The following is a 25,041-nucleotide window of genomic DNA, read 5'->3' on the forward strand; positions in this document are numbered from 1 at the left end:
GGTAATCTCCAGTCAGGTGGTTGCATTATGGGTGCGGTGATTAAAGATGTTTTTAGTTGGTTGACGCTGTTAAGCATTTTTCATCAAAGATGAACTCAGCGTCTTTCATTAATAAACCCGTAAGTGGCTTGGTGATTTTCGAGAAATCTTTGATGAAACGTCGGTAGAAACCGGCGTGTCCTAAAAAGATTCGTATTTCTCGTACGGTTTTCGGAGGTTGAAGGTTCTTTATGATTTCGATCTTAGCTTTGTCTACCTCAATTCCTCTATCAGATACCACGTGACCTAACACGATTCCTTGTTGAACCATGAAATGGCATTTCTCCCAGTTTAAAACATGTTTACTTTCACGCATCTTTCGAGTACCATTTCAAGGTTTGATAGACATCCTTCAAAACTCTGCCCACAAACAGAAAAGTCATCCATAAAGACTTCCATGATGTCGTCTATAAAATCGACAAAGATTGCCATCATGCATCTTTGAAATGTTGCGGGAGTGTTGCATAATCCAAATGGCATTCGTCGGTAAGCGAATGTACCATAGGGGCATGTGAAGGTAGTCTTTTCTTGGTTGTCAGGATGGATTGGGATTTGAAAGAATCCTGAATAATCGTCTAGATAGCAAAAGTGAGAATGCTTAGCTAATCGTTCAAGCATTTGGTCAATGAAGGGTAGAGGGAAATGATCTTTTCGAGTGGCTTTGTTTAGTTTTCTATAGTCGATGCACATTCTACTTCCGGTCACAACTCTTTGTGTTATGGACTCGCCCTTCTCATTCTTAACGACTGTAACACCCCCTGTCTTGGGTACTACATGAACGGGGCTAACCCATTGACTATCGGAGATCGGGTATATGATTCCAGCATCTAGTAGTTTCTTTACTTTATCCTTGACTACCGTACTTAGGATTGGGTTGATCCTTCTCTGGTGTTCTCTAGAGGTTTTACAATCTTCCTCCAGCATAATATGATGCATACAGATAGAAGGACTTATCCCTTTTAGATCAATGATGTTATATCCTAACGCAGTTGGATATTTTCTTAAGACATATAGTAACTTTTCAGTTTCCATCTGTCCCAAGTCAGCGTTGACTATTACTGGTCTTTTCAGTTCAGTGTCTAGGAATTCGTAACTTAGGTTCTTTGGTAGTGCTTTTAATTCCAAGTTAGGTTTCTTTGGGCATGACATGTGGTTAGGTGTAAGTGCTAAGCATTCTCTTAGACTTTCATTTTGGTATGGTTCATGCCAATTATCGTCTTCAAAGATTGGAGGGATTTGGATTTTCATTATATCAGAATATGTGGTTTCTTGCATCTCCATCTCTCTCACGCACTCGTATATGACATCAAGTAGATAACAGGTGTCGTCTATAGTTGGCGCTTGTAAGAATTGGGTCAAGATGAATTCAACCTTTTCCTCTCCAACTTCGAATGTCAACTTACCTCTCTTTACGTCTATTATGGCTCCGGCGGTAGCCACAAATGGCCTTCCTAGTATGATAGATGTACTGGCATCTTCTTCGATGTCCATGATTATGAAGTCTGTAGGAATATAGAATTGTCTTACACGTACGGGGACATTCTCTAGTATACCGATAGGATATTTGATTGAGCGGTCAGCTAATTGAACAAACATCTTGGTTGGTCTTAATTCTCCCATACTGAGCCTTTTACAGATGGTTAAGGGCATTACACTAATGCTGGCTCCTAGATCGCATAAAGTTTTGTCTATGACGAATTTTCCAATGACACAGGGTATGGAAAACTATCTGGGTCTTTTAGTTTGGGAGGCATGTTATTTTGGATTATTGCGCTACACTCGGCAGTAAGTGTAACTGTTTCGTTATTCTCAATCTTTTTCTTATTGGATAGGATTTCCTTAAGAAATTTGGCATAAGAGGGAATTTGTGTGATGGCTTATGTAAAGGGTATTGTAATATTTAGTTTCTTCAGAAGTTCAACAAATTTCCTAAATTGACTCGCAGTTTTAGAACTTGTGAGTCTTTGAGGATACATAATGGGTGGTTTATAAGGAGGTGGAGGCACATAAGGTTTTTCTTTCTCTTCGGCCTCTCGGGTATTATCTTCTATTTCCTTTGGTTCATTCACCTGCTCAGTTGAGGTTTTGTCTGGTTTTTGGTACATGGCAGGGTTTTGGAGTCTTGGATCCACAGGTCCGTCTATTTTTTTTCCACTCCTCAGTATAACGGCATTTGCATGTCCTTTTGGATTAGGTTGCGGCTGTCCAGGAAATGTTCCAGCTGGAGCGACTGTAGATGCTTGATGATGAGCCACTTGTGAAATCTGTGTTTCAAGAATTTTATTGTGGGTGGCTAAGGCGTCTACTTTGCTCGCTAGTTGTTTAAGCTGCTCGCTAGTATGTATGTTTTGGTTCAAGAAGTCTTTGTTTGTTTGAGCTTGGGTAGCTATGAAGCTTTCCATCATTAATTCGATATTTGACTTCCTAGGCATGTTAGGAGCATTATTAGTTGGCTTTTGATATCCAGGCGGAACAACTGGTGCTTGGCCAGGTGCATACAGGGCGTTGTTATTCTTATACGAAAAATTAGGATGGTTTTTCCAACCTGGGTTGTAGGTATTCGAATAGGGATTTCCTTGTGCGTAATTTACTTGATCAGTTGGGACTCCTGCTAATATCTGACATTCTTGTGCAATGTGTCAAGGGTTTCCACATAACTCACAGTTTGGAGTTACAGCTGCCACGGTGGCTGCGGGTGGTATGGTCAAGTTGTCTAATTTTTGAACAAGGGCATCTACCTTGGCATGAACATGGTCAAGGCTACTGATTTCGTACATTCCACCATTTGTTTGGGACTTTTCTACTGAAGTTCTTTCACCTCCACATTGGTAATGGTTTTGGGCCATGTTTTCAATGAGTTGATAGGCTTTGTTGTATGGCTTGTCCATAAGTGCACCGCCCACGGCAGCGTCTACTGTCAGTTTTGTGTTATACAGAAGCCCATTGTAAAATGTGTGAATGATCACCCACTCTTCGAGACCGTGATGTGGACATATCCTCATCATGTCCTTGTATCTCTCCCACGCTTCATAGAGAGATTCCACATCTTTTTTTCGAAATCCGTTGATTTGAGCTCTCAACATAGCAGTTTTGCTCGGCGGAAAATATCGGGATAAGAAAACATTCTTCAATTCTTCCCATGTTGTAACGGAGTTGGAGGGTAAGGATTCCAAACCAAGCCCACGCGCTGTCTCTTAGTGAGAAAGGAAAGAGGCGCAGTCTTATCGCATCTTGAGATACACCATTCGCCTTTACAGTGTTTGTGTACTGCACAAACTTGGTCAGGTGTTCATTAGGGTCGTCCATAGGATTTCCGGCAAATTGATGTTGTTGGACGGCTGATAATAATGAGGGTTTCAGCTCAAAATCGTTTCGATTGATAGCGGGGGTAGCAATGTTGTTGTGAGGTTCTTGTTAGGACGAGGTATCGTAGAATTTAAGAGGATGATTCGGTGGTCCTTCTTCAACCATGGTTGGTTTTTCTTCTGGTTTAGTAAGAGAGAAGATGCCGGGGATATCGTACTTTTGTTGATATTCTTGTATTCGGCGTCTTACATATAAGAAACACTCTAATTCTGGGATTGGTGGTGCTAAGTTATCGCCTTGTGAGCGAGTACTTGGCATACAATCGGGGAAATAAGGGAGAGTAAATTAGTTTTTATTTTTACCTTAGTCTATACCGTGCAATGAAAGAATCACACTATTCGACTAAAATGGGTCCCCGACAACGGTGCCAAAAACTTGATGCTTGATCTGGCTATATATAAAATATAGTCTGTCGGGTACTTGACTGTAAGTGCACAGTCCAGTCGTTTTTGTTTTAAAAGATATTGAACCCACAGGAACCTATGGTCAAACTAGTGTTACTAACGTTACTATGTTTAGCTAAGGGAATGATTAATAGAAGTTCGGGTGCAGACTATTAAATCTAAGAGAAATTTAGTTTTAAGAAAGAATCGATGGAAGGAATCAGTATGCAACACATTCATTGTCAGGGATTCGATAAGTCACCGGTGATTAGTTTAAATGCCAAATATCTTTCAGTAGAAAATATTTTTTTAAAAGACTTTATCTCACACTCTCGTGGTTGTTGATTTAGCCTATAGTTTTAAGTTAGAATGTACGCTCTTGCTGTCCCATTTGAAGTTAAAATTACTTTTTGAAAATAAATAAGTTCTAATTGCTTTAAAGTGCTCTCGCTGTTTTTAAACTCAATGCCTAATTTTTACTATCCAGGCCGAGCCTCACGCTCTCGCGATTGTTGGTTCTCACCTTAGTTAATTTCCCACTCTCGTGGAAAAATCATATTAAATAGCTTCTCACTTTTGTGACAAAGTTAATTAAATTTAAATTAAAAACCTCAGCCTAAAAGATTGTTTGAGAAAAAGAGTTTTCATCGATTATTATAAAATCCCATCTAATTAAATTGCTACATACCGATACTGGTACTTTAGCCGGACATGTTAAATGGCGCAAACACATAGCATAAACAGATTAACAGTGCAACAAACATAATTATAACAACAACAAAATAATGATAATAATAATTGAATAAAAACCTGGCAATTGGATTAACAGAGTACGACGAATCTTGGAGTACTTGAGCAGTCCTCCACAAATCGGTAGGGTTCTACTTCTTCAATGTAATTGCTTACTAAATTAAATAGAGTGTAGTAGTTCCCCAATGTAGGAAACTACTACTATGGCTACTGGAAAACGGAAAGGAAAAGAGAAAACGGGAATTCTAAAAGGAATGGTAAATGAATTAAGACAACAGAAACAAAGTTGCTGAAAAGAAAATACTAAAAAGCTAGAATGCTCTAAAAAAATCAATTGTAGAGCGTAAGTGTAGACGTTCCCCAATTTTTCCAACTTATGTCCTTTATATATTTCTTTGGTAGGTCTTGGCAGTTGAGAAAATTAAGGAAGACTGTTTGAATGAGGAGTCCACGGGGGAGCCATTCTGTTGGAGAGAATTTAGGCATGTTTGGATGCCTCTGATGACTGTTTCAAAGCGTAAAATCTGGCCATGTGACGCTCGTCATGGGCCTGTGACAGTCGTCACAGGCTGCGCCGTGACGGTTGTCATGCAGCTTGTGACGGTCGTCACATCAGCAAATTCTGCATTCTTTTTTTCTGCTTTTTTCTGCGCTTTCTCATCTGTTTCTTCTTCTTTTTCTTCCTTTTCTACATTTTGCTCATTAATGCTTGGAGATTTAAATACCTGCAAAAATAACTCGAATACTTGCGGAATAATTGGAATATTAACTAAAGTGGTATGATCTTTGAGTGTAAATCAAGGCAAATATCTGATGTATTTTCGTGTTATCAAGCCCCACAATGGGCACCATTGTACTTGTCAAAAAGTACAAGTATGCATGTTCCCCATGCAAGGACATGGAGACTCAGAGGCCTTAGTAGGTTTGTAACACAGTATGATGGTTAGGGTTTGACCACAACAATGAAAAGCCTCATACAAAGATGTTTTGAGGTAGTCTATGATACCTACTCACATAAGGTGAGAGGCCCTGTGGATGATCGGTGATGCTTGGTAGCAAGCGCATAGTTACTGGCAGTCGTGTGTTAACACTTTAGTGAATGTTGTGCTCTTTAGGGTGTGGATAATGTGTATCACTTAGGGTTTGTCGATTATGATTTGTATTTCTCCCCTTGAAGGGAGTAGGTCCTAAGTTTTTATTGGAAAAGGTCATCGTCCACTAAGTAAATGGTGGAAAATCAAATCCCTATTCCTAAGGGAGTCGTGGGTCAGTTAATGACTTGACTTTATATCTGCCCAAGAAGAGTTTTATCTTATGTTTCCCACGTAAAGGCAATGAGCAACCACAAGGTTAGGAGATATCTCCCTTTGGTCAATATTATATAGTCGCCTCCTCTAAGGCGGTCTAAGGACATCTCCGTATACGAGGCTTTTTACAAATACAACACCACATTTGATTGATGGAGGCAATATGCTTATAAGGATCACTACACCCATCAAACTTCTCTAAAGAGGGAGGTTTGACCCCTTCAAGGACATGCGCCTCCCATGTTCATATTAAAGTGGCCGAGGATCCAACATTTACATTTCCTCTGAAGGATTAGTATCATGCTAGTGTTGTTGGATGTTGTCGACATTATCCTCAAGAGTTTGATTATAACGGTACAATGTGTCCATGGTGGCACGCATATCCACCAAGGTATTACCTTCATATCTACCTCCGATATATTCTATTGTGGGAGATGAAAATATCCTAGTAACCATGATTGGTTATAATTAGGTTTAAGAGTAGAGGTTTTAGTGAGTATCAGAGCGATGGTAATAACGAAAGGTGAAACCCAAGTTAGTTTTACCAGGGCCCTAGGGTGGGAATCATTGTACTTGTACATAATCATAAAAATGAATGGTACCCCTAAGCTAATATGGATAACCAGAAGCCTTAGTAGTTTTATAACAGTCAGGGCTTGTCCGCAGTGACGATAGGCCTTGTTCGATGTTGTTTATGATGGTGAGAGGGGGTTAACTCACATGAGGTGAGATGTTTTGTGTTTATGTAGAGTAAGTTGTTATATGTATTTTCTCCCACTAGAGAAGAGGTGTTTATAGAGATATTTAGGTCTATGGTTCAAGGAACCCTCAAGAAATGGTAACCACTCCCCTATTGACTTAGGAAAAGTGTTGACCGCCTATTTCCTCAGGAGTCGTGGCATGAGTCCATATATTCTTTTAGGTATTAAATAAGTGGTACTATCCACGTATTCCCTCAGGGTGGCCCCTTTCCATATAAATGATACTCCCTATGGAGATGCCTTGCGGGACAGGCGCCTCATCAAAGGAAACATGCTTCCATATTTGGGAGCATTTATAAATATATCACTACAACCATGTCCATGGAGATTTTGTGTATAAAAATTAGGTATATATTAGGTCAAGATCATAAACACTCTTACGTTTGATTAAATGAAAAAAATGTGATAATATATCTTTTTTAATTGAATAATTTCAATTTACACATCTCGTGTAAACCAAATTTAAATTAATTAAAGTGTTGATTGATTTAATCTCTTTATTTCTCTTTCATTTTATTTTTGGTTTAAGTGGATACTACAATCAATCCAATATCATCTATTTTGTATGAAAATTTTGCTACACTATGCATTTTTTCTAAACTCTAATTTCAAAAAGACAACATTTTTTAAAATTGGTCTTTTGGAGAACAGTTTATTCAACCCCACTTTCTAGACCATCTGAGTCCATATTCTCCCTTAACACACTTTATAGCTTAATACGAATATGTACAGTTGCATCGAGATGAGGACCACATGACTGTTCTTTTGTATTGAAACCATATCCACTCGTTAGAGCTAACTTGAATGAACTATTATGCACACAACCTCTCCAATAGCACAAACAAGGTTGTGAGGTATCACAACACTCTATATCACATTGAGCACTAGATCCTACACATATGGAGTAAACATGTGAAATTTAATAAGTAACATCATATTATTATTTAACCAAATTTAAACTAATGGCCTAATTATTGTATAATAATTAAAGCTAAAGTTATTAGACAATGGGTTACCATGTTATATCCTCAATGATTGAAAGTGACGTATAAATAAAGGAGTTGCCAACTCCTAAAAGATTTCATATATGTCGAAGGATTTCCTCTATATAAGGAAATTAAGTTTCTAATAGATTTGTTTTATATACAAAAATTTAATTCGATGGTACCATATCATATTTCTCTGAATGAATTGGAGAAATTGAAATTGCAGTTGAAAGAGTTGTTACAAAATGAATTCATTCAACCCAATATATTGTCACGAGGAGCTCGGTAGTTTTGGCTAGGAAGAAAGAAAAGACAACAAGTTTGTATGTGGATTGTCTTTAGTTTTATAAAGTGGTGATCAAGAATCGCTACCTCTTGCCAATAATTGATGATAAGTTAGATCAATTAAAAATATAAGCATGAAGAACATTTCATAGGTGTTATTTCAACTGATGAAAGAAACAAGTTTGATCGCTAATCAATAAAAGTGTGAGTTTTTGCTGTAAAAAGTAAGTATTCTTGGCCATGTGATTTCAAAAGATGTAATTGTTTTTGATTTGTTAAACTATAATTTATTCAACAATGAAATACGCCAAATTGTATTATGAAATCAAAAGTTTAATAAATTTAACATGTTATTGTTATGTATTCATCGAAGGTTTCTCTAAGCCCACTTTACCTTTGGCGAGCAAGAGTTAAGTGTTTGTATTAAATGTAAAATGTGAAAAAAAATTACAAAAAAAAAGATTATTGTGATACTTCAGTATAAGTTTTGAGAAATGTATCTATGCAAGGTGGTAAGATAAATGTTTATACATTAATACTATTGAAGATACACAATGATAGTTAACCAACCCATAATGTATAACTAGGAGAAATACTATTTACACTTGAATTATGGAGACATTATCTCTATGTAACAAAACTTGATGTGCTCCATGATCATAAGAGTCTACAATATATGTTAAATTATAACAATTAAATACAATACAATGAAGATGAATACAATTTAAAAAAAGATTAAACAATAGTTGGGATCTTTAACATCCCAAGTATGATACTTTAAGTATTCAACTTAAAACTCAAACTCAATAATATGAACTCTTTTAACATTGAGAATTTTCCTAATGATCAAACTTGCACGCATTTTGTTATTCATTCTCAGCGTGTCATCCACGACATAGTTTGAGTTTCAATTTTAAGACTATGAATAACATATTTGAGATGTTAAAGATCACATGTAATATGTTAGAGAAAACCTTAAAGGATCGAGAAGGAGATAAATATCTAAGGAAGAAATTAACTTTTTACTTAGGAAAAGGAAAATGGTTTCAAATAAGATGAAAATGGAATTATGAAATTCAAATATAAGGTCTTTGTCCATCCTTTTGATATTAAATAAAAAGTACTAAAAGATGGAAATCAGAGCAAGGTGAATATTTATCTCGAAGTTGTCAAAAATGTATCGAGATTTCAAACAAAACTTTTTGATGACTGAGAAGGAAACATACATGTAAATGTGTGTTTGATTTGTTAGAAATCAATGTTATAACAAGACAAACCATCAAGAATGTTGCAATAATTGAATATATATGTCTAAAAGTGGGACATTATTGCTATAAATTTTTTAATTTCCCTACAAAAAGTTCCATCAAGATATGATGTTATTTAGGTAATTATCGACCAATTGATTGAGTCATTGCATTTAATTTTGATGAACGAGAAGTTAGTCAAAGAAGCTAACTAGACTATGTATTAATGAGATTATTAGATTGTAGGGAGTATTATTAAGTATTGTGTCAAATATAAATCTAAAATTCACATCTATATTTTGGAAAAGTATTTAAGATGACACGTGAACATAATTGTGTATGGGTTCTTCTTATTGACCACTGACAAATGATCATTTAGAAAAGGCCATAAAATCATTTTAGCCTTGTTAAAATCTTGAATTTTGAAGAGAAAGACACTTGAGAGAAGTTTATGTATTTTATCGAGTTTACATACAACAAAAATCTTATTTTCAATATCGAGAAGAAACCATTTTAAGCATTGCACAAAAAGACATATTGAACTAAACTCTATTGGGTTGAGCTAGGAGATAATGCAATACTTTGACAAAAGATATTTTAAAATACGTTGGCGAAGATCACAATGATTCAAAATAAGATGTAAGCTACAGAAAGTAGGCAAAATATATAACCATCGTGATAAGATACTAAGGGAGTATTATTTCATAGTAGGAGATCACGATTTCTTATGAGCCACACATACTAAAATAGTTGGTAGAGTATTGAAGGCGAGAAAGCCTACATCCATATTTATTGGGCAATGGGATGGAAGAGACGAGAGTTGCAACATACAACATTGTATTACCATCATTCATATCAATTTTGCATTACAAGTTTCATATATTGGAATGCATAAATTATGTATATGATCCTATTTATGTAGTGTTAATAGATACATTTTAGTTAAAGGTTAAATTGAATTTTGAATATTTGCCTATGAGGATGGATAATTGTTTGGAAGAACAAAGAACTAAAGGAAAAAGACTCCTACTTGAGGTAACTTAGGGAGGATTACCAAATGAAAGCGATACATAAATTCCGAAAAATAGACGAAGGATTATGTATTGAAAACAGTTTATTGTAAGTTAGTAAAACTCCTCAAACATAATTTATTTTAAGAGGACCTAATTTTACCCCATTTTTTATTTAATATTTTTAGTCCTTTGAGTTATATGTGCTAGATATTTGGATGCTTAGACATCAATATAAGATAGTTGAAAATGTGTTAAAAATTACTCTTATAAAGAGAAATTGATTAATGTAGTCAGGACTGGTCCAAAGGTAAGACAACTTAAGCAAGAGCTTTTAAAATTTTGGAAAAAAAAGACTTCAGAAAAGTTTAATTTTGTTATAAATATATAATGACATATAATTTACATTAATTTTCATAGTTGAGCGAGTAAAAGGAAAACCTCAATTTTTGTTGTCGTTGATTCAAAATGGAAATAAAAAAAATTAAGTTTTTAATATGTTTTAAAGACATCACTTTAAAAATGGTTTTAGGCCTCTAAACAGGTTGGAGCGACTTTAAATATACTATATTAATCAAATATACTGTATTAATCAATTTTTTAAATTAATACATTAATATGAAAGACACATCACGAGGCTCAACAATAATATAATTGGAGCAAAATATATAATTTGGAATGCCTTGCATAATTATAATTCGATGAAGCATTCTCGTTGAATAACAAATCACTTTTATTAGACTCTCTTGTTCATGTCGTAGGTGACTTCACTATCCGAATTAACTCAGATTTTAAATTAACTAAGACACATATTATTTTAATGCATGATAATAATTTGATAACATGTTTGTTGAATGTAAATATTTATTATTCTTTTAACATATTTGAATCCCTTTTTATGTTTTTTCATGTGCTTGTTGAGGGAGTTTTTCACTAGGGAGTTATTCACCTAAAACCTTAAGGTGATAGGTGACTGAGTTCTCTCATTTATAAATGCTCAAGTCTCCATATTACCAACAAATGTGGGACTATTATCCACACTACTTGCACTTGATACATTCTCAACACTCCCCCTCAAGTGTGAGTCCACAATGCTCTCCCTCAAGTGAAAACTCTTCTTACTTCCACAAATTCTTGTACCACACGGAACGTTTCTTATCCACCACACTGGCGCCGTTGATACTCTTCAACAGAACGTTTCTTATTCACCACACTGACGCCGTTGACTTACGATACAAGTAAGCCGATCCCTTTCTGAAACCAAAGGCTCATGATACCATTTGTTGGGGGAGTTTTTCACTAGGGAGTATTGAACATTGTGAGACTTCTTATTTAGAGCAATACCTTTGTGAGAGACACACCACATATTCACCCAAAACCTTAAGGTGATAGGTGAGTGAGTTCTCTCATTTATAAATGCTCAAGTCTCCACATTACTAACCAATGTGAGACTATTATCCACACTACTCACACTTGATACATTCTCAACAGTGGTCACTTGTCCATCATATTTATAAATAGACGAAAAAATGATAACAACGGAAGAATCATAAATTAATGAGATAAAATTTTCAAAATTCTAATCTCTTAATAATTAATTTAGTCTAATTTATTAATAAATTAGTCGATCTAATGATTTTATGAGAATAAAATTATTTAGAGTCAATTTTATATAATGTGATAAATAATTGAAGTTAAACTATTTTATTTAAGAAAAAAAGGATTATACACTGACCGTGTAAAATATTTTTACACCGTCAACCAATGAAATCCATGTATCCTGCCACATCACACTTTTATTTTTAAAATACTGTTATGATTTGACAATATAAAATATTTTAATTGGATGACAGTGTAATATTTCTTTACACTATCAGTGCACTATATTTAACCTCTTTATTTAAATATTTTTTTTATAGTTATTATGCTGTTTTTGATGTATTTGATGTTTTCCTTATCCATAATTATTTAACCCTCAAAATAATTATTTTCTTGTATTTTATTATTACTATTAAGTTACACTTTTAGATATTTTTAGAACAGTGAATATTACACAATTTACTCAATAGTAAAATGCCATTGAATATTCAAAGTGCTCCTATATTCATAGTGTGCTACAATTAAATTCTTTAAATATTTGTTTCTGCTTAAATAAGTATTAGATTATCTTAAACGAGTATCTAATTTATCTACAATATTATTATGCTATTATTAATTACTGCCATAAATGAATTTTCAAATTACAATTTTTGTGGCGATATTATATATTAATTCGAACACTTAACATTAGCCTACACTATTCACATTCTCAGAGAATTTTTTTTGCAAAATTATCTTCGTAATCATAATAAGCGTCCACAGTTTTTTTTTTTGATGCAGGCAGTTATTCCCGCTCATTTTCACATTACTCCATTTTCGAATAGACCATCGCCGCTTCTCCATTATTTTATTCTGCTACTTCCAAACACTATAATTTAATTCAAACTACCCTTTCATTCGCCACCTCATCACTCGGTAAAAACAAATCTAACAATAAATTTTCTTTTAAATTTATTAAAATAATCCTCCAATTATATTTTTTTTAAAATAGAAATAAAATTTGAAATCAAACCGTCTTCTTCGTTCTCTCTCTCTCGCTAACCCCATTTCTTCCACTGATCTTCTTCATCACTGCAACGATTCATCTTCCTTCAAAAATACGTAACAATCACTCTGTGAGAATATTAATATCGAAAAGCATATACAGCGAACAAAGAAGAAAAAAAAAATTAAAAAAGCCATGAGAACCTAATTTCACTCCATGTGAGAGTTCTGACACATTCTCTTCTTCTATCACGCTACTTAGATATTTCTTTTTTTTTTTTGAATTTGAATTTACTGAGTCACCAACTCGGTGAGTGAGTTAACTGAATGGCGTCTTCCTCCCGAGCAAGGAGTAGTTCACCGTTTTCTCATCGGAAACCTTCAACTCCTTATTCTTCTACTTCTTCGTCTTCTTCTCTTACTAACGGAAGGATAATACCTCGTTCTTCGTCTTCCACTACGTCGTCGTTTTTCAACCCTGGAGGTCGATCCACGACTCCGAGTCGAGGTCGGAGTGAGTCAACGAATTACGGCTCGCGCGGTTATAGAGATCGTTCTCCGGTTGCGTTTGGAGCGGAGGAGCTGATTGTTGACCCTGTCGATACGTCTAGGTCAGCGGATAGCATTTCCGTCACGATTCGGTTTCGTCCTTTGAGGTAATGCTTAGATCTGTGTTTTGCTTTCAGATCCATGGTTAAGGTGTGCGATTATGTATCACTGTTTGATTCGGTTGCAGTGAAAGAGAGTATAATAAAGGAGACGAGATCGCTTGGTATGCCGATGGAGATAAGATTGTTAGAAATGAATATAATCCAGCTACTGCTTATGCATTTGGTATGTTATGTTCATATTCTGATTGATTTTGTTGGAGTTTATTTCTTTTTCAGCAAATAGGTTTTCATTAGGAAAGTCATTATGGTTCAGTGTAGAAGTGAGAAACTCTGGATGGTAATTTATGATTCTGATTTGTTTCTCGACAGATAGAGTTTTTGGACCACATACCATATCAGATGAGGTGTATGAAGTAGCTGCCAAACCTGTGGTGAAGGCTGCCATGGAAGGCGTCAATGGTATGAAATGCTAATCTCTGGAGTCGAGGCTAATTTAGAATGTGATGTGTGAGGAGAGTCTCATTTGATACTACCAAGTCATTTTCATGGATTGATCAAAGCTTTTTTAGTTTCATCTGATATGTTTGTTAAAATTGTTAGGGTGATTAGTTAGTTATATATACTCTTTAGTGTTAGAGTGATTGACGAGTCAGCTGAGTTTTGAAGATAACTTTTTCCTTTTATAAATTTTTTCTGGTTAATGGAAAGTAACTTAACTCTAAATATTTCAGGAACTGTGTTTGCCTATGGCGTGACCAGTAGTGGTAAGACACATACTATGCATGTAAGTGTCATTCTTTATCTAACTGCTTTTCTTTTTAATTTTATGATTTCATTTGATGTTTTGTGCTCAAAACCAGAGAATCGCGTGTCACTTTTCACCAATCATCATATTGCAATTTTATAGCTTTTTATTTAGTTTGCAGAGTTTTCTCGGGTAATGTTGGTGTTTGTTAAAAAAAAGGCTGTCTGTTATTAATTTTGTGCTGGTTTTGATTTTTGAACACAGCAGTGCTTATTCTACATGACAGCTTCTTGTTGTAAGTGCTGACTTATGTACTCGTGCTACATGATGGCTACTTCTTGTAGTCTGGCTGTTGCTTGATGTTTTTGTAGCTAAAGACCACCTCTTGGAATATTAGTTTCTGGGTGATGTTTAAAGGATTTTGATTTACGTACAGTTTTTACAGGCTTTTCTTCTTATTTTGGGGATTAGTAATTAGCAATCAATTACACATGAGGCATCTTATAGGGTTCAGATCATTTTTGGTGGAAACCGATAAATACCAGTGATGGTTAAAAGGAATTTTAAAAAGAGTATGTACATAAGAAGAATGCATGTTGCATAGAAAAGTGGAGAAAGTTTTGTATTTTAAATAATGGCAGTCAGCTAGGGAAAAGGATTTGATGAGTGAACTAACCATTTGATTTGTTATAGGAGCAGTAGTTGCTACAGTATGCATGCTTTACAGTATATTTATTTTAAATCCAATGGTTGAAACTTCATATTCCTGTCCAGTAGTTTTGCCGATCCGGTCTTGTTATTACCTATTAAAAATAAAAAATACCCCTGCTCCTGTGCTGTTGTTTTCCCTCCCTGTAGTTGAATCATAGGAAGTATGATGTTATAAACTAACTTAGTATTTAGGGTAGCTTGTTACCATGCTATAATGCATTCATCTGCAATTGCAAATAATAATGATAAGAAATCTATTGTCTCCAATTGCAAAATCACTATTGGTTAGAAATATTATTTGTGTAACTGGCGCTGCTCTTTGTGTGTATGCAATAATATTATGCAAATAATAGGAGATATGCTTACTTAATTTAGGATGCAACCATTTGTATACTTATATGAAGTCTGGCATGGTTAACACATGTACTTCTGATATCCCTTACTGCAGTCTCTTGAATGCTACTTCTGCTTTAGAACTCCATGGTCAACACATGCGAATGCTTGGTTCACTTGTAGTTCTTACTAATGTCATCTCTCATATAGTTTACTTCTGGTTCACATGATTTTCCTTTTTTGCGTGTGATCTGCAGTAATCTTATTGGTATACTTTACTGCGCAGGTGTTATTTTTTAGTGTGTTTTTAATTTTGTTTTCAAAAATAATATTTGCAGGGTGATCATAATTCTCCCGGTATAATACCATTAGCTATAAAGGATGTTTTCAGCATGATTCAAGATGTAAGTTTTCGTGCAAACTCCGTAATTATTGATTTTTTAAATTACATGTGTTGCTGTTGTTCATTATATCATGTTCAATGAACTATACATGTCTCTGTACCCTTTTGTCACAATTGCCATCTCTCTCTTTCTCTCGGTGTGTTTGGGCACTACTCCCCCTTTTCCCGTGTGTTTGGCCATTTTTGTGCTTCATTTAGTTATTACTTTTTTATTACAAGGATACTTGAGCTCTATATCCGGATTGGTAATTATTTATCGCTGTTTTAATTTGGTATGATCAGAAGTATCTCATCCCATCTAATATCTAATTGTACTTTTGCTGCAGACTCCAGGAAGAGAATTCCTACTTCGAGTGTCATATCTAGAAATATACAATGAGGTATAACTGAATATTATTTGCCAAATCATGTTTATGCTGAGCATGGTTTAGTGTTTTCCTTCTTTTCAATGACCATTTGTTGCATGCATATTGTGTGTGTGTACATGTGTTTCCAAGATATTTGTTTTAAATGGTATATGGCGGCTGTTTCTGCTTGGTTTCAGGTGATAAATGATTTGCTTGACCCAACTGGTCAAAATTTACGGGTCAGAGAAGATTCACAGGTTTCTCACTGTACACTTATCTTGTTTAAAATCTTAGTGCTGTTGTTGTTCCATCTATTTTTGTATCTACCTATATTCATGAGTCTCTTACTCTATTTTAATTTGTTCTCGAATACACGGCCACTCATATTTCTAATGCTCTTGGAATATAGAGTTTATGTGCTTTTGCATGATCAGTGACGGTGTTCATTGTCAGAAGATTGATGTTTTAATTTATCAAAATCCTTTTCTTTCATAAAAATATTCAGTTTCATGTTAAAACAATGGGTTAGAGTTTCATTAAAAAAAGTCAATTATGGCATTTTTTATTTGAAGAGTATTTAGAGAATCAATGTCGATTTAGAAGTTGGAAACACTTATTGTTTAATTATGTTTAATCGGGGTTATTCAATTATGGCACTGGCTTGTAGGGAACTTATGTTGAGGGTATAAAGGAAGAGGTTGTTCTATCTCCTGGGCATGCCCTTTCTTTTATTGCTGCTGGAGAAGGTACTTACGTTGATAATGATAGTTACACGTTTCGTTCTATCTCCCAATATTTGTCTAAGAAGCATTTTTAGCAAGCTTGTTTTTTTTGTGTGGCAGAGCATCGTCATGTTGGATCAAATAATTTTAATCTCTTTAGCAGCAGGAGTCACACAATATTCACACTGGTAAACATACTCGATATGACAATGTTAAAAATGTTATAAAACAGATTTTTTTTTTACTTGTGTAAAAAAAAATATGAATTACATTCCAATGCAGTAAGTTGTCAAATGTGTAAGCAGATTGCTGCACTTTCCTTTTATACATGTATGTTGGAGCTGATTCGTGATTAAATGACCAAAGTGTTAAATTATTTCGCAATTAATGTATTTTGGCTTTCTGTCATGAATTAAGTCTCGTCAATGCAAAATAATATATTTCAAATTTTATTTTAAAATATAAATTTAAGCTGTATCGTAACTATTACATTTACAGATGGTTGAAAGCAGTGCCCACGGTGATGACTATGATGGAGTGATATTCTCTCAGCTTGTATGTAAAAATTATTTATGACTTAAATCGAAATATCTTTTTCTGTCTCCATATATAAATTGGATTGATATTTTCATTTTTGCTAATGTCATCTTTCAGAATTTGATTGATTTGGCTGGATCTGAAAGTTCCAAAACTGAAACTACTGGATTAAGAAGAAAAGAAGGATCTTACATCAACAAAAGTCTTTTGACACTTGGAACAGTAGGTGTCATACAATGTATATTTTTTCCACGGAGAAGTTTTGTCATGTCCTTCTTTAGTAACCGAGACCACCATTTTTAATTTATGCATTTTTAGCTAGGGGAAAGTTTTACTATACGTGCTAGTTTCAAAGCTTGCAATATCTTTCTAAAAGATATTTATAACTGCCTGAAAATGATGCATCTCAAAGCCTTTTTTTTGTGTAAGCAAGCAGACCAAAATAATTGTATTTCATTTCTAAATCTGTTAAATTTGGATGAAACATTCATATGCCACACCGGACTACCTTTCAATAAATGGTCTATTGTATTGGGGGCTCAGGGATTGGTTGGGTGCTCTTTTGTTTTCGTTTTCCCTCTCGAGGAGGGCATGAGTTAATATCTTGATTTTATGATTTTAATGAAGGTTATAGGAAAATTGAGCGAGGGGAAAGCATCTCATGTTCCGTATCGAGATTCAAAGCTAACCCGCCTCTTGCAATCTTCTCTTAGTGGGCATGGCCATGTTTCAGTGAGTTTGGAATTCTATAGCATTTTCAATCATATGATTGTTGAACAGTAACTTTTGCTGTCACTTTAAACTTTATTATTCTAGGTTGCCATTCTATTTTAATATGCTACTTAAGTAATATTTTACTATAGCTATTTTAGTTTCTCATGTATGGATTTATTGATACAGAATGTGTTAGATTGTCTGCACCTGAGTTTCTCAATTAACATTTGTTGTAACATGCAAATTTCAGCTTATATGCACGATAACTCCTGCCTCCAGCAATATGGAGGAGACTCATAATACTTTGAAGTTTGCCAGCAGGGCGAAACGAGTAGAAATATATGCGTCACGTAATAAGGTCGACTCAAACTATTAATTATCTATACAATCACATGCCTATATGTATATACTTGAGATTCCTGATTCATGGTGGAATTATTTGTTACAGATCATTGATGAAAAGTCTCTAATTAAAAAATACCAGAGAGAAATTTCTGTTCTCAAACTAGAACTTGATCAACTAAAAAAGGGAATGCTTGTTGGTGTCAGTCATGAGGAGATTATGACCTTAAAGCAGAAGGTTTTTAGCTTCGTTTGATGTTCATTTCATGCTGTGATTATTAAACAGGCTTTTGTGATTGTCTAACCATATTTTCTTATTGTGCTGTTACATGTGTAGTTGGAAGAAGGTCAAGTGAAAATGCAGTCAAGATTAGAAGAAGAGGAGGATGCCAAGGCTGCTCTTATGAGTAGGATTCAGAGGCTAACCAAACTCATTCTGGTTTCTTCAAAGAATGCAATTCCTGGATATCTCACTGAAGCTCCTAACCACCAGCGAAGTCACTCTTTTGGCGAGGAAGATGTGAGCCACTGCTTCAATTAACTGAGTGTAGATTGTGCTATACTTTTTGTTTTTCCTTTCTCCCCATTTGAATGGGCTGCTAGTACTCTGGAGTGACTATGCACAATTGTTAAAGCCGCCTCCTTGTAATTAGGAAGTTAAATGTTCGAGTTGTCAAGTTAAAGTTGGTTATGATAAATTTGCTTTGGGTGCGGACTTTTCCCTGTATCTCGCCATGGCTTGAGAGCTTTACATTATCAGGTTGCCACCCCCACCCCCACCCCCACATAACCTTTTCTGTGTGGAAGTTCCAGTGCCCTCAGCTTCTTACTATGATATGCCGTAAAACTAGTTTAGCATATTAAGTTTTTCTTATTTTAAATTTTCATAGCCAAGAAATATCACACTGTCAACTGCTGCACTCCAATTGAGTTTTAACAGGGACTACTATATAGTATTTTTGTTTTTCTGTCACTGATTTAGTACGGTGATATAAACCATTCAGGGAAGGAAATGCTTGCAGCCTAAAAGACTTTTTTTGGATAGGCAAATGTTAGTAGTTAATTAGTTAGGGGGAGGAGGGAAATGTTAGTAGTAGGGATTGAATCTTGGATCTCCTGCATAGAACTCCTTCGGCATCCCAACGCCTTTTGTTAGACCTCTTATTCGAAATTTGTATAAGAGGAAATGACAAAACTGGTTATTTCAGTTATGGGAAACTTACTGCTAGTTATGACAGCTAGTTATAATTAATTATGTAATTATTTACGTCTATTCAGTTCTGGGTGGTGTGTAACAATAAAAAGGAAAGACACAGCAGGGGCAATTTTTATACTAGAAATTCAGAATGGTATTTGGAAAGGAGAGACCCAACTCTCAAACATTTGGGAAGGGGAGAGGCCAAGCTCTCGATATCTTGGTGGAGTTGTGTCTTTGTTTAACTTATCTTGTCAACATTACTTTCTGTTTAAGTGTGTAATTGTATGACCCATCTCTGACTGAGAACTTTTCTCCAGAGATTAACCAATAATATTCAGGTGTTATTCACTAATTCTTCCTATTGGTACCTGTTTCTATCACATTCTTTTAACATCTTAAACTTAAATTGAGTTGGATTTTGACTGCTCTAGTGCTAACTCTCTGTATTCTTGAATACATTATTGCATAAGAGTGTTATATATTATCCAGATGAACTTTCTTTGTGTGTCCTTCAATAAGAAAGTGTTACAAATTATATAAAATGTTCATATTCATATCAATTTTTTTATTTTTCCAGAAACTTGATGCTTTTCGGGATGGTATGTTGATTGAAAGTGATAGCAAAAAAGATACTTCTGCAGTGTCATCACATCTGTTTCATGATGGTAGACATAAAAGATCATCAAGTAGATGGAATGATGAATTCTCCCCAACTAGCAGTGCTGTTACTGAATCAACACAAGCTGGTGAACTGATCACCAAAACAAAACTGGCAGCAGTAAATTCATTTCCTCTATCAAACGATATTGTTACTTTTCAATCTTAATTAATTTCATATCACTTCTCTCAGGACTGCTATCTGATATTATATGATACACCTTAAAATAACCATGGTGAAAAATGCTTGAGTGGAATTGCTGATATCATTCCTTTTGATTTTACCATACCTTCACTTGAGTATTATAGTTCTGTTGTACGAAGAATTCTTGGATACTGTCTGGCATAATTCTATTGCATTGATGCTTCTTACTTAAGTGGTCAATCACCACATTTTCTTTTAAAATTGTTACATGTACTGCTCGTTGAATTGTAGGGTGGGGTGACAATGTCTGATCAGATGGATCTTCTTGTTGAGCAAGTCAAGATGCTAGCTGGAGATATCGCTTTCAGTACCAGCACTCTGAAGCGCTTGATAGAGCAATCTGTAAATGACCCTGATGGATCCAAAAGTCAGGTATTCTGCCTTGTCCTCAGACATCTTTTTCACTTAAATGTATTAGCATGATGTAATAATAAATTTTCAGTCAACAACTCTCTCTCTAACCTTTTTATATACTGTTTGATCTGATTCCCACCCATGTACATTCCTACAGTGTTATCCAGTTTTTTTGATGCCAGCAGTATTGCAAACATGTTAATGTGGTTTTGATGTTTCATGGCTTCTTAGAAAAATGTTTTGTTAATTAATTACAGATTGAGAACTTAGAACGTGAAATCCAAGAAAAAAGGAAGCAGATGAGGTTGTTAGAGCAAAGATTAACAGAGACCAGTGAATCATCTATGGCTAATTCATCACTAGTTGAAATGCAGCAGGTATTTAGTCAATGTTAGAGATTTGAAGCCTACATATTCATGTAAATACTTTAATAATGCTCATTCATTCAATTGTTTTTCCTTGTGGGTTTGTTATGATAGACAGTCTCAAGATTAATGACTCAGTGCAATGAAAAAGCCTTTGAGTTGGAGGTGAGTAATTTAGAAATGATGGTGTTTCTTGGGTAGTAATTAGTTTAGTTTCAAAATTCTGATTTTTATAAGCACTTCTATATGGTAATTGAATTGTACGCATTCAGCATACACCTAGGTTGACATTGATCATTTTACCTTTACTACTCTTAATATGTCTCTTGAAAACATCTGTAGATCAAATCTGCAGACAACCGTGTCCTTCAGGAGCAGCTAAATGATAAGGTATTTATCTTCACTTGCAAATTGCACCCCGTGTTTTTGCCTGTTGACTTATCTTTTTAACTTTCAGACTATCAAGTTTACTGAAATCCACATCCAATCCTTTTATGAAATTTTGTACTTGACAGCCTCGCTTTGATTTTTCTTTTGTCAACAGTGTTCTGAAAACAGAGAGTTGCAAGAGAAGTTGAAACGACTTGAGCAGCAACTGGCAGCAAGTGGTTCATCATTATCTTCTGAACAATATGCATCTGGAGAAAATGCTAATGAGTTAAAAAAGAAGATACAATCCCAGGTAACAGAGATATTATTGCTTTCAGAATAGCACAGTTGATGTATTATTTTGTTTTTTATTTCATTCCATTGTTTTTTGTGCACTTTCCTTACTATGATGTTTTTTCCCTTGCTCGTCAAAATCATTTCCCTGCATTTTAATTTATAATCTTTCCTATGGCGGCTGAATGATGGTACAATGTTGTTTTGATAGCACTAAACTGACATTTTCATCCCTTCTTTTCAGGAAATTGAAAATGAGAAACTTAAGCTAGAGCAAGTTCACTTGTCAGAAGAGAATAGTGGGTTGCGTGTGCAGAATCAGAAACTATCTGAAGAAGCTTCTTATGCCAAAGAGCTGGCATCTGCTGCTGCTGTAGAACTGAAGAATTTGGCTGGGGAAGTGACAAAACTTTCATTGCAGAATGCGAAGTTGGAAAAAGAATTGATGACTGTAAGGGACCTGGCCAACTCCCGTGCTGCCATTCAAACGGCTAACGGTGTTAACCGTAAGTATAGTGATGCAAGATCTGGGAGGAAGGGGAGGATTTCTAGCCGTGTTAATGACATTTCAGGAGCTGGACTAGATGGTTTTGAGTCATGGAATCTTGATGCTGATGATTTGAGGCTAGAACTGCAGGCAAGGAAACAGAGAGAAGCTGCTCTGGAGGCTGCATTATCTGAGAAGGAATTTGTGGAAGAGGAGTTAAGGAAAAAGGCTGAAGAAGCCAAGAAAAGAGAGGAAGCCTTAGAGAACGATTTAGCTAATATGTGGGTCCTTGTTGCTAAGTTAAAAAAAGACGGGGGAACTGTCCCAGAATCAAACATTGATAAAAAAATTGATGGGGCTCAAAATTTTAACGATCGGAAAAGTAATGACAGTGAATGTAATTTTGTCTCTAAGGAGCAGCATTTGGATGCATCAAAACCACATGGTGAAATTCCGAAGGAAGAGCCCCTGGTTGTGCGTCTCAAGGTAACACAGAACTATAGTAATTTTTGTGTTTCTGTCCTAGAAAATTTTGAACTGATTTTCTTTATATAGACTGACCAGCAGGAAACTCATTTGATAAAAAAATACTAACCCACCCAATGGTCATAGTTATACTAATAATTTGGGCCATCCCGAGGGATACAGAAACACAGTTCTCTACTCTGAAATATTCTTAGAAACAAAAAACATATATGAGTTTTGAAGGTATTTTCAAATATTCTAGCTAATGGATCACCAGAGCATAACATGGTGCCACCTTCAGTTTCTGCAGTAACTATTGTATTTTTGAACTTGAATGATTAGGTCTGATGACTACGCGCGCAATTTCTTTGATATTTACTGCAAAATTTATAAATTGTGCCAGAAAGGTGTGCTGAGAGACCGTTTTTGAGTCACAAATTTGTGATTTCAGGCTCGTATGCAAGAGATGAAGGAAAAAGAACTCAAGTACCTTGGGAATGGTGACGCCAATTCCCATATTTGTAAAGTATGTTTTGAATCTCCTACCGCTGCTATTCTTCTTCCATGCCGACATTTTTGTTGTAAGTATTTTTAATATATGTCCGAAACTCTTCCTCACATTCTTGACAATTTAATTATTTTTTGCAAGAATACTAACAGCCTCTTGTCTGCTCTTGCCTGCTCTTGCAGTGTGTAAATCTTGTTCACTAGCTTGTTCTGAGTGTCCTATATGCCGCACAAATATTACAGATAGACTTTTTGCTTTTACATCCTGACCCTATTAACAGAGAGGTCTTTGCTATTATCTTAATAGCTTCATGTTATTTATTAAAATGATGTAAAATTATTAACGTGTTTTGATTTTTGTCTGTTTTAATATTTGCAGGGCTCTATCTATCTCATTGAATTAGTATATCCCATGCAATTACGGGTGCAATTCTTTTATTAGTTTGCCTGTATGTAAGACTGTTTAAAAGGTACATCAATATCTTCTTTCTTTTAAACTAGCCCTGGGGAACTGTATAATAGGGGAAAACCAAGGGGTGCCAAGAAAGAATGTAAAAAAGGTCAAGGGTGCAAACACCAACCCTCGAGTACATATGAACAATGTATGTTAATACGGTAGAGTTTTGTTGCGAATCTTCTGTTTATTTCTTTGCCAAGCATAACAGGGAGGTTTTTCTGGACTCCGAGAAAAGTTAGACTAATTTTCTTTTAAAATTTGTTATTATCTAGATTTTCAATCAAACGTAAATGAGTGAAATTTTAACATATTGTTGATATAAAAACTTTAACTTTGTCAATAAATCAGAACCAATCACACTTGTGACTTAAAAAGTAATTAGAGAAGAACCATTGACACATTCTTTTTAACCTACATTTTATAATTGGTTGAATTTCAAAATTTTCTCAGTCATCTTGTATAAATTCAGTGGGACTAATCTCAACCCATTAAAATCTGTGTTGATAAGAGTGTATTAGAAAGTGTATTGTTAGCCTAATTCAAGTATTTATAATTTAATGAAATATTTTAAATGATCTAATACTTGTGATTGTTTGATAATCTAATTTTTTTATATAGTATTATATAGTGGATTTGAACTGTTATTGCATATTATTGTGAGTGAAAATTGTGCGGTGTATATTAATTACATTTTTTTAACTATTTAGGTAACTTGATTTAAGTATTTTTTGTTGAACAAATCTAAAATTAAATTATACTTGAATGTGTAGTGATATTTTTCTTATCATGAGATCCTTTCTTCAATTAAGTAATGCCAATTTGATGTGCTTGGTGAAATAATCTTAGTTCAATCATTAGCTGGTCTTATTCGAATTATGTTGATGTGATGATGTTTATGTCATCAATGAAGCTCAAATAATACCTTACAAATGACATGGTTAATGTGTAACATTCGTGATTTATAATCCGAATGATGCCTGGATTATGAAATTTGGTTTGTTGAAAATAGGAGATTCCGGTCTTTGAACCTTTATTGGCAAAAATGGATGTGGTAAGACTGAGAATGGTGAAGTGGTGGCGTGTCATACTGATTGGACTTTTGTGAAAAGCTAATGTTAATTATTGCTCTTTCCATAATATTTAAAATTGTCTTTCGTGGTCGGGAGATGCATTTCTGGAGATGCATTTATATATTTATATATGCACCCAAATCATAACCAAAACACATTAATTTGAAATCCACTTTATTTTGAATAAAATATGATTCAAAGATGCATCTTCGTATAGTATTTGGTATATTCAGAGATGCATCTTCGAATTGTTCATTGAAAATTTTTGAAAGCATTGAAAATATAAAGGGGAAATTATTTTGGGGATGCATATTCAAAATTTTTACTTAATCATATAAGAACAATACTATTGTCCAAACATTTCATTTTTGTGATGTCAACTTATATTAATTTATTGACAAAATACCTGTTTTGATCCTTTAACTATACCT

General features: G+C 34.7%; 1 protein-coding gene and 1 non-coding gene across 4 annotated transcripts; both read left to right on the forward strand.

The window, feature by feature from the left end:
- The first annotated feature begins 3,015 nt into the window (after positions 1-3,015).
- LOC127088999 (small nucleolar RNA R71) lies at positions 3,016-3,122 on the forward strand. The gene has a single exon (XR_007790781.1). It is a non-coding gene; the product is annotated as a small nucleolar RNA R71 (small nucleolar RNA).
- Positions 3,123-12,711: 9,589 nt separating this feature from the next.
- On the forward strand, positions 12,712-23,727 carry LOC127088198 (kinesin-like protein KIN-7D, mitochondrial). 3 transcript variants are annotated; one of them, XM_051029113.1, is made up of 25 exons: positions 12,714-13,373; positions 13,454-13,551; positions 13,698-13,787; positions 14,060-14,112; positions 15,456-15,521; positions 15,847-15,900; positions 16,065-16,124; positions 16,535-16,613; positions 16,710-16,777; positions 17,088-17,144; positions 17,244-17,348; positions 17,754-17,858; positions 18,091-18,198; positions 18,289-18,420; positions 18,520-18,702; positions 19,958-20,158; positions 20,474-20,614; positions 20,854-20,973; positions 21,076-21,126; positions 21,304-21,351; positions 21,506-21,643; positions 21,869-22,597; positions 23,028-23,157; positions 23,267-23,368; positions 23,463-23,727. In XM_051029113.1, exons 1-24 carry the CDS (start codon positions 13,045-13,047, stop codon positions 23,350-23,352), a joined length of 3,231 nt encoding a protein of 1,076 aa, XP_050885070.1. In that variant the 5' UTR covers positions 12,714-13,044; the 3' UTR covers positions 23,353-23,368; positions 23,463-23,727. The 3 variants fall into 3 exon arrangements, with proteins under 3 accessions (XP_050885071.1, XP_050885072.1, XP_050885070.1); XM_051029114.1 differs by lacking the exons at positions 23,267-23,368; positions 23,463-23,727 and having other exon boundaries at positions 12,712-13,373; positions 22,980-23,156; XM_051029115.1 differs by lacking the exons at positions 23,267-23,368; positions 23,463-23,727 and having other exon boundaries at positions 12,712-13,373; positions 22,919-23,030.
- The last annotated feature ends 1,314 nt before the right edge of the window (positions 23,728-25,041 follow it).

The sequence above is a fragment of the Lathyrus oleraceus genome, chromosome 5, assembly GCF_024323335.1.
Source record: "Lathyrus oleraceus cultivar Zhongwan6 chromosome 5, CAAS_Psat_ZW6_1.0, whole genome shotgun sequence".
Lineage (NCBI taxonomy): Eukaryota > Viridiplantae > Streptophyta > Magnoliopsida > Fabales > Fabaceae > Lathyrus > Lathyrus oleraceus.

Bases quoted from the DNA above. Each gene is read 5' to 3' on its own strand.
- LOC127088198 (XM_051029113.1), top strand. From the start codon at position 13,045: ATGGCGTCTTCCTCCCGAGCAAGGAGTAGTTCACCGTTTTCTCATCGG. The intron at 13,788-14,059 runs GTATGAAATGCT...TAAATATTTCAG, and splicing joins TGCCATGGAAGGCGTCAATG to GAACTGTGTTTGCCTATGGC. The intron at 23,158-23,266 runs GTAAGTATTTTT...CTGCTCTTGCAG, and splicing joins TCCATGCCGACATTTTTGTT to TGTGTAAATCTTGTTCACTA.